At 35.7% G+C, this 12,584-nt stretch overlaps 2 protein-coding genes and 1 non-coding gene across 7 annotated transcripts; all 3 read right to left on the bottom strand.

Moving 5' to 3' along the window:
- Window positions 1-392: 392 nt before the first annotated feature.
- On the bottom strand, window positions 393-2,040 carry LOC102627205 (40S ribosomal protein S23). Its single transcript, XM_006488123.3, has 4 exons — window positions 1,874-2,040; window positions 1,017-1,172; window positions 779-905; window positions 393-697 (listed from the first exon to the last, which is right to left on the bottom strand). Exons 1-4 carry the CDS (start codon window positions 1,876-1,878, stop codon window positions 557-559), a joined length of 429 nt encoding a protein of 142 aa, XP_006488186.1. The 5' UTR covers window positions 1,879-2,040; the 3' UTR covers window positions 393-556.
- Window positions 1,600-1,690, bottom strand: LOC112499454 (small nucleolar RNA SNORD24). Its single transcript, XR_003067049.1, has one exon. It is a non-coding gene; the product is annotated as a small nucleolar RNA SNORD24 (small nucleolar RNA).
- An 874-nt stretch (window positions 2,041-2,914) lies between the features above and the next one.
- LOC102626539 (interactor of constitutive active ROPs 3) lies at window positions 2,915-10,862 on the bottom strand. 5 transcript variants are annotated; one of them, XM_006488121.4, is made up of 6 exons: window positions 8,598-8,816; window positions 8,294-8,352; window positions 7,367-7,480; window positions 5,813-5,984; window positions 3,367-5,053; window positions 2,915-3,273 (listed from the first exon to the last, which is right to left on the bottom strand). In XM_006488121.4, exons 3-5 carry the CDS (start codon window positions 7,384-7,386, stop codon window positions 3,374-3,376), a joined length of 1,872 nt encoding a protein of 623 aa, XP_006488184.1. In that variant the 5' UTR covers window positions 7,387-7,480; window positions 8,294-8,352; window positions 8,598-8,816; the 3' UTR covers window positions 2,915-3,273; window positions 3,367-3,373. The 5 variants fall into 5 exon arrangements, with proteins under 5 accessions (XP_006488184.1, XP_052288431.1, XP_024957932.1 ...); XM_052432471.1 differs by having other exon boundaries at window positions 8,294-8,346; XM_025102164.2 differs by lacking the exons at window positions 8,294-8,352; window positions 8,598-8,816 and adding an exon at window positions 10,729-10,862.
- Window positions 10,863-12,584: the final 1,722 nt, after the last annotated feature.

Here is a 12,584-nt window from a genome sequence, read left to right as displayed (position 1 = left end):
AGAAATACCAAATAAAGAATCTAGCCAGAAAGTAAATGCCTTTCGCATGAGAAGCTTCTGCCCTGGTGGGACCATCAAACTCACTAGAATAAGCGGTATTATTGAACCAGAAAGCAACAAGCAATGAAACCAAAAATAAAGAAAGCATCTAAACTATAAGACAAGTAAGCCTCCCAAACCATACAAGGGCACGGTAAGCCCATGCAAAATGCTTGGTTAAGATATGCCAGATTCCACCTTCATTTAATCAATTCTATTGGTAACTTGTATAATTACTACTCTTCGGCTCTTACCCATGAATTTTCTAGTAATAGGTCTTTCATAAGGAGATAGATCTTATACAGTAATGGTATTTTTCTAACAGAACAACGGCAGTCAACAAGCCACTCAAGTAGAAGAGACAGATACTAATTTACTAATAGTCTCAACAGAGGGAAAAAAACCAAAAAGTTCTCTCAACAGCAATACATGATAAAGGAAAAAAGTAATCAACAGGGATTAATGAAAATAAAGTGCTAAAAAAAGAAAACATGGTGAAGTATCTTGAATCAGGAGTTTAGGATCTTGGTTTCTCCTTCTTCTCCTTGAAGAGGGCCAGAAGAGACACGCCTGAAACCTTGACAACCTTAAATCTAACACCAGGAATATCTCCCACAGCATGCCCCTTTCGACCAAATCCTGCAATAAGTACCTCGTCCTGCAGCCCGAGGCAAGACAGTCCGTAAGCATAAATTTATATTAAAAAAAAAAACTATAAAAAAAAAACAGCAGTGCTCACATTTTCTTCAATGTAGTTCAAACAACCATCGTTTGGTACGAAAGCTGCAATCTTCTTTCCATTCTTGATCAGCTGAACTCGAGCGCATTTTCTGATAGCAGAGTTGGGCTGCTTTGCCTCGATACCGCTTTACAAGTCAACAATGTTGAACATGTCAGTACTTATGCAGCAACTTCCAATAAAAAAAATTAAAAATAATGGATAATACATAAAACAACAAAAATAAATATCAACCTACATTTTCTCAAGAACAATGCCTTTTGCATGGGAAGAGCCAGCAAATGGCTTCTTCCATTCATTGCCAAGGTGGGATTTCTTGTATGACTTATCAGCCCACCTTTGTCTTCTGCGGTGGCTCTTCAGCTTGCGACCAGCTCCCATTCCACGTGTCTTCCTGTAAACAATTTATCGCAGATTATAAATCTGTCAGAACGTATGAACATATGCCTAATGCTAATCAGCACATATCCAAAAACTTCAGTAATCAGCTTGGGAAAAAACTGTAAAAGTAGCATATCTCCAACAAGATTTCGTATATTAGCGACAATAGATAGGACAACACAAAAGCAATGTCTTTAACTCATGTATGTTTATAATAACAAACAAAAAGCTAGCAAACCAAAATTAAGGTTTCCCATAAACTTGGAAATAAAGTCACCAAGATGATATCAGAATTCCAATCAGATTGGAGGATCATATTCCAAAACAGCACGGAAACTTCAGATGTGGAACAGATAATACTTCACAAAAAAAAATCTTAAGACAGACACATGCATGCACAATTTGAAAGAAGATGAAACTTAAAAAAGAAATTATGAAGAGACCTCAGAGATCTTGGTGGATAAGAATCATCAGATAGATTTAAAGCAAACCCATCAAGAGTAGCAAATATAAATTCTCACATCACCGGCCAATCCATATTCTTTATGAAACACTTTCACTACTTAATTTTTTTTTAAAAATAACAATCAAATTTAGTCATTAACAATAGCGATCTCTATAATAAAAAAACACACGAGAACAAACAAAATTTTCTCAAAAAGTTTTGAGCTTTCTAGAGAAACAAACACTATCAGAGGAAATGAGAAACCTTACCCCATGTTGGCGTTACGAAGAGGATTTTTTACTGTAACGAACGACTTTGGAGCTTGAGAGTTGCAAGAGGACGCCGCGAGTAAACAGCCAAAACCCTAATTTTGGATTATAAATGCTCACTGGTTGTTTTGGTGCTGCTTGCAGATAGGCCCTTCCAATTGACTGTTTTTACAAAATTGGTACTCTTTTGTTTTTGTTGGGCCTTGGTTGGTCCATACTAGGAGCTCGGCACTTAGGCCTAATAAGAAGCCCTTTTAAAAATGAAACAAAAACAAAATCTTCTTCACAGCTGCGATTAGGTTTAGGGTTACACAAACCCAAGATTTTTATTGCAAAATTACAACTCCAAAAATGTGATATTAATTCACTAATTAGTGAGATAATATATTTAAATAACTTACAATTTATAAAAAATTATCAACCACTTAATCAATTGATATATCACATATCACATTATTTAGGATAAAATTTTATGATATTGATAATTTTTGTATAATTTTATATATTATTTTAATATTACATGAAACATTTATTGAGAAAGTTTTTCTTAATATTACAGCAGATTTGTTTCGCATCAATTCATATTGTAAAAAATTTTGTGAAACACACGTTTGGCCAAACTCTAAACTCTAAAGGATGCAACCAATGGAAACATGAAAATGGTAAGAGTGCCAACGGCACAAAAATTAACCTTGAGAGGATGATGGCTTAAAAAAGATATTAATCATCTTAAGGGTAAAATTTGACAATTATGTCATGAATTGTACGAGTAATACAATCGTAACTAATTTATTTTGCTTCAGTCCTCACACTAATGACACTTGACTTGGGTTACAAGAGGGGCTACATTAGAAGCAGGGTGTCGATAGATTCATAGAAGCTTTAGATTATTGCATCACTTTTGCAGAGAAATAACTGAAAAGTTATATGCAATGCTTCCATGGCTAAATCAAGTTAAGAAACCGACAGGCATTTAGAAAGCTTCAAATTTACTCAAGTCAAAGACGATGCCGGGTGGGAAATTTACAGGGGAAAGATTACTAAATAGCAAAGAGCTGTACAAGGCACAAACAAGTTGACTACTGTGGAGAAGCAAACTTTTCCTTTTACAGCCACATAACACTGACAGGAGATCAAAGGAAACCATCAGCAGATGGTTCAAAATCCAGAATCACGTCTCAGCATTAATGTTTGATACTATCATTCCTAACAACATACATATATGTTGTAATTCCAAACAAGTGAAATCCAATATTAGCAAACCATTAATGTGACATGTATACTTTGCACTACTACAAGATAAATATCGAGAACAAGCTATTAAATACTGCCATCAAGTGCCCATTTTCACTTCGTAACAAAATGAATTGGCTGTCCCTATCAAAAGAAGCTGGGAGCATCTGTCAATGAATCAAGAACAAAGTGAAATATACAGTTAGGATTAGGAAAGGAAGATATAAAGAAATTTTCGTAAACATATTTGACCGACTCACATTGATTCTATTTCTGTGGTTTCTTCCACAACACGCCAATCTTCTTTAATACGTTTCCATTCTTCTTCTTCAGCAAATCATCATCTATGTCATCCGAATAAGGTAAAGGTATCTTTCCGGTAATAGGATTATAGTTGCTGTCAATTGATCCACTTCTCTCCATACATTTCCCATTGTTTCCAGTTGAAAGCATAGAGGCAGCCGCCTCAGCAGCCTTTCTCCACTGGTCGGACTGCACTTTTAGCCTTCTCAACTCTGCCTCGGCTTCACAGTTTGCCGACTGTGCTGCCTCAAGCTGCTCAGCCATTCTTGCGGCTCTCCTGTTACTCTTATCAGCCTCCTCCATTAGAAGCCCGAGCTTCATCAGTGCCTCTTTCTCAGCAGACCTAGCTGCCTCTACTTCTGCAGCCAAATTACTGTTCCTATTAGGAGTGTCCAATTCCCTTTTGCTGATTTCCAGCTTCAGCATCTCATTCTCCTCAGATATATTTTGCAGTTCTGTCTCCTTATCCATTAAATTTGCCTTCAAATCTTCAACAGCTTGTGCAAGTTTCCGCAGATCATTGTTCAGTTGAGATTCCCTCTGGCACATTAGATTTTTGTCGAGTTGCATGTGTAGCCCCTCATTCTCTTCTGAAATACCCTGCAGTTCAGTTTCTTTATCCATCAGGTTGGCCTTCAACTCCTCAATGTCAGATTTTGCCTTCTGTAGTTCTGCTTCCAGTTCAACCTCCCTTAGGCCTGACTGATGTTTTATCTGCTCCAACTGTTCAAAAGCACTTTTTATCTTCACTGTGCTCTGGATTTGTCCTTCATTCAGTTTAGTCTCAGCAATTTCTAAAGCAGATCTCAGCCATCCTACTTCTGACTTCAAAGAAGAAAGCTCCTCTTCAAGATGTTTTGACTCCATGGTGTCTTGATTTTCTTTAATTTTTTGCCCAAGGTCATAATCACCAGAACAATTTTGTGAAAGATTTCTATTGGCATTACTGGTGTCAGCTTCAAGTTTACTAACAAGCCCTTCTAACAAGTTTATGCGCGTCCTCGACCGTTCTAACTCTGAAGCAATGGAGCTGTAAGCTTCAATGGCTTTCATGCCTTCTGCTCTGAGTGCCTCTACAGATAGTTTTGCAGTTTCAAGTTGAAGCAGAGTTTCCCTGGCCAATGCTTGGGCCTGAGTTTCCGATTCTTTGCTTTCTCTTAGCTGATTTTTCATGTTTTCCATGAGAGAAATAGTTTCTATCAGGTTTCCTTTCAAGCTTTGGAGCTCCAAATGTGCTGATTCTGCATTCTTGGTCTGTGCAGCCTCAGATTCAGCTACCATTTCAAACTGAGCCTTAAGTTGCTGGAGCTCATTCAAGGCAGAGGCCAAGGCTGCTGAGTCAATTGAATGCTGATTCTGGATAGCCTGAAGCTCAGATTGGCATGATTGATCTGTTTCTTGGGAGACCTTTTGAAGCTCAACTGCGCGAGCTTCCTCAGAAGCAGAGAGTTCCTGAAGCTGCTTCTGGGATTCTTGCAGCTTTGAGGACAGTGCCAGTAGTTGTTTTTTGGAGTCCTCTGCATCTTGCTGAGCTTGCTGCTTCCATGATTCAGATGAACTTAGCTGATTCTTCGCCTTCTTCAAGTCCTCCTGAAGTCTAGAAACCTGAGATTCCAACTCAGATATTCTGCTGGGCCGCTTCCTCTGAAACAAGACAAAAAGACAATACGGTCATAAAATCATCAAAGGGTTCCCACTTCCCACTTTAATAAGTGATACATACAGCCAGCAACACAGTAAAAAGTATTTGTATTCTAAAACTATGATAATGATATTAATACAAAAAGAACCAAAAGGTAGGAATTATGCTTGCATTCTAAAACTATAATCTTTGTAGAAATTATGTTTCATGAGATAATGAAAACCAAACATTAATCAGATCATTTAAAAGTAGGCATATGTTATATAGGGGAAAAGAATTGAATACTTTCTCTTTCCCAACCTCTCTCAACTGACTTGAGTAAATATGTCACCTAACCCTAGAAAGGCCCCATAGGGTTCATAATCAACTCAATGCTACAGATGATATAAATCTCAATAGGCCATAAAAATTAGACTACAAGGTGTCATGGAAAGGACCAGACTAGATCTTTTGCAGTCTTGCTTTCTTTCTAGGATCAAGCAAGAAAATTAATGAAACAATAAATTCAGTAAAGCCATTTTCAAAAGGCAACTAGATTCAAAAAGCCTAAGAATTTGTCAACAAGAAGGCAACTTTGACAGTTCTCATCATATGTATTAATGTTCATCAGCCTCATCATATGCATTAACATTCATCAGATTTTAATAAATGCATCTGGTTAAAGTTTAAATGAAACATCTAAAACACAATTCTAAAATTCTAGAACGTGTTCAGATAATGTAAATGTAAACACAATCAGTTAGCTCCACTGTATCAAGTACCTCAGACACTGGGCTTCTGGGTGATCTGCGATCAATGACCTTAGGGCTTTTATCTTTTGGTGTTCTACAAGTTTGATTTGATGACGATGCTGACTTGGACTCTAATGCAGTTGTATTGAGTTGTCGAACTGCTCGAGGGGAGACTTTTAGGGGTGCCTCTGAGGATCCACTTCTATTATCAAAATCAGTAAGAGGAAAATCAGGTACATACATAAAAAAATAAAAAATAAAAATTGTCAATAGTTACATGCTTCTAGACAAAGAAGAACCACATTTCTTGGTTTTAGGAAAAGAAAAAGCACTTCTAGTCTATCATTTACTTTGCATTAAACTCTATGTTGACCAGCAATAACAAGACACTTTTTTCTCATGAGAAACTGAGAATAATGTGTTAATTTGAAAAAGAAATAACAGCTGCTCTATGAATCAGCCGACCAAAATAAGGAAGACTAACTACTTAATCCGTTCTTGGTAACAAACTAAGAAATAGGGAACTCCACATTGCTAGAAATCAAAAGGACAAATGAACGAATAGCACATTCAGCAAGAGTAGGTTCAAAGTGTTGATAACATCTGAAATTAACAGAATTAGCACGGATACTTTGCATGTATTATGAATTAGTAACACCATCTGCGGATGGATGAATGATTTAAGAATGGTCTATTTATGACTGATAGAATCAGCTAAATCTAACAAAACCCTATCCCTTACCATGAATTGGTTCACAGAATTGCAAATTTCTGGAAGAAGAAAAAAATCACATAAATGCAGTCATCTTAAATAACAAGATTCAAACTATGCTCCTCCAATTCCAAGAAAATCAATTTTCTACCATACAACTTCCAATTGATAACAGTTGTCTATAAGTGATAGTTGTCTATAAGTGATGTATCTGAGTCTCAATCAACCAAAAAATAGGAAAACCTAAATATGTATATATATATGTATTATTTTCCTTTCTGAGAAAAAACCAGCTTAGGTTGTAGAAGAATTTAGTCAATCACTATTGAAGTTCCAGCTTTTCTCAAAATCACAAAGGAAAAATTCTGAGTAGGCATAACAAAAAGAATACAACAAATTAGCCTGGCTGAACAAAAACAAATTAATTATCTCTGTCATAGTAAATCCACCAACAAGTCTCACCAATGGGACCCGTCATTGGCTGGAGTTAAGGCAAGAGATAAGGCAATATGACTCAATCTTTTTTCTTTTTTTTTTTTGATAATGACAGAAAACAGTCACAGCTCACAACTGATAGCCAAGTATTGCCTCTAATAGCAACTTGATAGTGAGTGAAACTTGCATAAATTCACCAGTTAGTCAAACACAAGATCTAAGTAAACGGGAAGGAGGGTGAAAGAAAAATCTAGGAGAGGCCCCAGCGGCAAGAAAATAAGTACATACAAACTACAGCCGTGAATTTCCAGCAAAGAACTCACTGTACCCATTAAGCATTCATTAAACAAGTTACCTAATATGCAAGATGAGATAAGAATTGACAACTTCAGAGATGAGAGTGAATTAACAGTCACGAGGCGTTAGAAATTACTTGCCTTGCTTTTGGAGTCTGCATAATGTATGTAACAAAGCTTCAAGGTACAAAGTGCAAAAGAAATGAGTTAATTTTTTTTGGTTTCACCACTTCAATGCTCCCTGTCCCACTAAGCCTGTAAGAGATCAGAAAATATCACAAGTTCAGACAAGAGAATCCAATGCATCCATGAAAAAATTAAATAAGCATATGGAGGACAACTACCACTTATCATAATATGCATGAAGCGATAAAGGCACAAGATACACACTCATCATTCGCATCACACATACCAACCCAAGAATAAAAAATGCAAATGAATAAACAAGTAAAAGAGATCGTCAGGTGAGTAAAAATCAAATTGTCAACAAGAGATTAAAAGCAATCATCTCTAACAATTGAATGCTATCACAATTCTACCACGCTCATGACCCCATTATTGCGGTCCAGGGGACCTACAGGTACAAGGACAACAATGATAAAGCGACACAAATACCCCTACTAAAGACAAGGGATAAAACATTGTTTTAGTGTCTATTTGTTGTAAATTCAGTCCCGTGAAAGGGCGTTGTGGTAATTTAGGAAGTGAGGTTCGCTCCTCCATAGTTGCCGTGAAATAAGGATAACAAAACTGTGACACTATAATGACGGTCAATTAAATTTGAAGAACACAACACAACAAGTTTTCAGGAAACCACTCAAACCTTTTCTATTTTGTAAAGCTTGAAAACGCCAGCAATTAGTGTGTTTGTTTCCTAAGAAAACATGTTCTCGGAAAGTTGCAGCATGAGAGAATTAAAAAAAAAAAGAGAGAGAGAATGAGTTACATCCAAGAGTATCATACGCATCAAACTAGAGCATAGAGATCTAAAGCAAGCAAGAGAAAGAAGAAGCAGAAGAAGCAATGCAGCTTAAAAAACTAACAAAAGGGAGCAATGTGTACAATCACCATTTTGAGATTCGCTTTCCTTTCGGCAAAAAAAAAGCCTGCAACTTTAAGCTCTGAAGCTACAACACCAAGGCTCATTCTATTAACTTTTGCATTACTAGAACATTTTTCAAGAAAAAAAGGAGTTTCAAAAGAAACATCATTACAATCAGCCAAAAGCAAACAGACAGATAAGACCCAAGAAGCAAGAATCTTGACTGACCCAACAAAGTTTTTAAAGCTACTAACTAAAGAAGAACCAAAATGAAAGGAGTGGCATTGTTAAGAGTTCAAGACTTAAGAAGCTTAGTTAATAGTTACTCACTCCAGAGCTTGAGTTCGCACGTGGGGCTTTGTTTATGGAGAGAATCTAAGTTTAAGAAGCAGAGAGAAGAAGAGGGGAGGACAGATTGGAATTGGAAGCTTAAGTTGGCTCTGTTTGTTCTTCAAAGTGTGTAAGTAAGCTGGATTGGATTAGTATGCGCTTTGACCAAAGCGCTGTTGCTCTTGCATTATCTCTTTTTGTTTTGTTTTGCTTTGGACAGTGGTCTGAGCAAGTGGTGTGCACACGCTTGTCGTTTTGTTTTTAGATTATGCATTGTCGATTATATAATATCTTTGTGAACGATCTGTGAGGAACATGACTAAACACTGTCGTTTTGATTTCAATATCGATGTCCTGTCCCCAACGCCAAGTCAATTTTGTCCCGCCTTGGCAATGCTTTCAATTGATTTCACATTTTCACTTGCGAAGTTGAAGTTGGGATCCAATCAATCAAGGCTCCCTTATATATACTCTTATTTGCACATCAAACTGTTAATAATGGAAATATCTTAGAAAAGTAACAGATTATTTGTGTTTGATCTTTGATAAAATGAGACATGTATTGTAGTTACGAATAGTCTAATAGAAATGATGCTTATTATACACTCACACTAATGTATTATACACCCGTATCCATAGTCTAACAAATAAGTGAATATACATAATTTTTCATTCTAATGAACATACGTGCATCGATAATTAAGTTGTAAAATTTTTATCTTAATTTTATATGTAATTTACTAATACTACTAACAATGTAAATTCTTTGTATGAAATGATGAGACACTATTACTAGATAGTTCAAATTATGTATTTTAATTAAATGGATTGAGACAGAGAGTTAATTTGTTGGGATAAGTAGCGGCAACGCTCTTTGAATATGTATATAGTGATTTGATTAAGATTCGACAATGATTGATGGCTTAGAGCCTAAATATTGGGAATCAAAATCATAATCCAATGGGTCATGCGTGAGACGACAGACGGGAGCGCGTATCAGTCAATTTATTTTATTTTATTTTATTTTTTTTTTCAGTAGAGTATTCGAGCTAACATGCTATAAAATAAAATAAATGTGTTACTTGCCTAGCCTAGTGAATATGGCAGCTTAGGTGGACCACAATCTGTGCTCTGCTCCACATTATTTTTGTCAAACAAATTGGTCAAGCAATTGTAATAACTAACAAGGGGAGCTGGCTAAGTTACAGATTCTGTAACATACAGATCCAACTTAGCCAGCTCCTGATTGGTTAGCTAGCTACCAAACAAAAACAATTGCATGCTTTTTCTCCATACGCAGGACAGGTGTGGTGCATGCATTGGGTGCGTATGTTACAGAATCTGTAAGGTAGACAGGTCCACTAACAAGGTCCAGCTCGTTCAAATTGACTTTCGGTCAGACCTTCATTTATTTATATTTCTTTTGCCACTTCGCACGTCTAATTTTAGGGTAAGCTTATGTTACATTTGGTGTAAGTAACAGCGACGACGCGACCAATTGACCCACGTAAGAGCAACACGTGGCGGTAAGGATCGACACTGAAAACATGTTGAAACCGGTTGGAGCCAGTTGCAAAAAGTGTTAAAAGTAAAGTTAAGGACTCATTCCTTAGAATAGCCGGTTGAATATTAGTGGCATATTAATTAAAATTTCAAAAACAAAATTAAAATTTGAAATTTAATTTTTTTTCCATCCCGATTGAAATGTGGCTGTCAAACTTCTGGAATCCATTTTTCTCTTGCTCCGTTTATTGAAGAAAGCAACATCTCCCTTCTCTAACATAATCAATGAAATATTCAAAATTTTATATTGGAATTCATTGATTAGAGGCTGAGAAAAATAAGAGATTATTTCTAGGTCTGTATGTTATTACTGATTATTAAAATGAGGAGGACATGCAGTTTGAGAAACTATGAAGATTTTCAAAAATTGTTAATTTGTTTCTTTAGCCTTAAACCATGCGGTTCACGCCAACTTTTGATTCGCTTCACTCTGACTTTCGTTAGGGTCGATTTTGGGAGTTTTCTAAATAAATGCATTAAAATAATAAGGAACCAGCCATAACAATGAATCATGTGTGTGAAATTATTTAGTCAAGACAACTTGCGAAGATGAGGTTTCAAATTTTACCTTTTTCAGTGATATTCGGACGACTCTAGCTTCGGTTTTGGTGAGCAGCAATTTGTTAGGTTTCCAAATTTAAGTGAACCTGCAAAATTGAAAGCGGAAGCTTATAATATCCTTTGGTGCTACTGTTATTTTCCCCTCTTTCAAACCCTGATTACTCTCATTTTTCCTTGTTCTATTTTTCATACCCAAAATATGCGCTCATCACTTTCCTTCTCCCTCCATCAATTTCATTACCCATTACCCCGTTAACTGCAATTTTCCAGAACCGTTTCGGGAGGTTGCCCATATTTTCTTTATAATAATCGTTTGACCATTGCACATGTACCTCATTCTGTGTTAAATTTCTTCACATCCGTTGGATTTGAAAAATTACAAATCCAACGGCCCATATTGACCGGCTGTTTGTTGCAGCAAATGTAACATAGGCGTTGCCCTAATTTTAATCTGAGCAATGATGTAAGACAATTTTAAAAGATCTTAGATTTTTTTTTTTTAATTTTAGTCTAATTTTCTATTTTCATTAGTGTCTAATTAGGTATGTGTTTAGGTAATTTATTTGAGATTTTTTTTAGTTTTTTTCTTTTTTTAGTGGTGGATTAGATGGGAATGGATGTCGGTGGTTGAGAAAGTTGTACAATTTATAGAGAATTGTTTTGTACTAATTAATGCAACAAACGTGAATTGTTTGAATAAATCTCTATTTTAATTCAAACGACTTAATAAATTTTTAATAATGCTATGAGAATTATAAAAGAAGAATTTTTATTGAATAAATGAATTAAATTAATAATGATAAGAGTATATTACTTTCTAAATTAACTCAGATAAAAAACTAAATCACAATTATATTTTTTTAAAAGAAAGCTTACCTTCCATTAAGGACCAAAAATAGCCCAACTATAAAATGCCACAGGGGTATAAATATATGATCATCAACTTCTAATAATAAATGTAATTACAAGCCGAAAGAGAAAAAATGACTTCACTAATTAAACCTACTTAGTTACCATCGGGAGGAATTTTACAGACTGCTACTTACATCAACTAATGCAGATAAAACCCTTTTCTCAATTGGGGAAGGAAAAAATAATATAAAATTGACACAATATACCATGACACAACACTAAGTACCAACTAAAAACACAACAAAAACTCAACAACGTAACAACCCATCTAGATTATCCCAGCAAGTCTCTTGATTAGCCCTCAACCCAAGCAATTGATAACTCGCACCAAATCATCGAAACATGGATGCACCACCATTAGAGTCCTCCATCAATTCAATGCATGTATACCCTTAGATTCGAAAATTGACATGATTTCGATCCGTACTCTATGAGTTGAAAAATAAACTACTTCAAATAAAATTTTGACACTAATTAAAATAGGGAAAAAAAAAAGACTCAAATAATAAAAGTCTAAAATCGTCCCACGGCAAACAACTTAGTGACACTGTCACAAAAACCTTACCCATTCAAATGTAACACGCCTTCCATTGGTTATTATTGCACTTCTTTTTCTTTTTTTTCCAAATAGTTGCCTAATAATTTTAATTGTTTCCACGCGGCCTTTAGATCGCCCATTGTTAGCATGGCCATAAATGGCCCATCACTGAGCCCACTTCCTTTCCAAATTATACCCGAAGTCAATTTCTCTACACACTATTCCAGGTTTACAAAAGTGACAGGCCTTTCAATTCATGAACCATCCCGTGAAATGCGGGGACTGATTGGCACCTTTTTTTTTAATACAATTTTTATTTTTTTTCCCTACCGAAATTCGGAAATTGTGATTAATAACCGAACAATTAATAGATTTCCTTTATAAAAAAAATTAAATTAAACTCAATTCCGATG

This window comes from Citrus sinensis, chromosome 8, assembly GCF_022201045.2.
Source record: "Citrus sinensis cultivar Valencia sweet orange chromosome 8, DVS_A1.0, whole genome shotgun sequence".
Classification (NCBI taxonomy): Eukaryota; Viridiplantae; Streptophyta; class Magnoliopsida; order Sapindales; family Rutaceae; genus Citrus; species Citrus sinensis.
Note: the sequence above shows the minus strand (reverse complement) of the source record. Positions and strands in the feature narration are given on the sequence as shown.

Bases quoted from the DNA above. Each gene is read 5' to 3' on its own strand.
- LOC102627205 (XM_006488123.3), bottom strand. The intron at 906-1,016 runs GTAGGTTGATAT...TGACTTGTAAAG, and splicing joins GGCATTGTTCTTGAGAAAAT to CGGTATCGAGGCAAAGCAGC. The intron at 698-778 runs GTGAGCACTGCT...CTCGGGCTGCAG, and splicing joins TGAACTACATTGAAGAAAAT to GACGAGGTACTTATTGCAGG.
- LOC102626539 (XM_025102164.2), bottom strand. From the start codon at position 7,386: ATGCAGACTCCAAAAGCAAG. The intron at 5,985-7,366 runs GCAAGTAATTTC...TTTTGATAATAG, and splicing joins ATGCAGACTCCAAAAGCAAG to AAGTGGATCCTCAGAGGCAC. The intron at 5,054-5,812 runs GTACTTGATACA...GTCTTGTTTCAG, and splicing joins CCAGAAGCCCAGTGTCTGAG to AGGAAGCGGCCCAGCAGAAT.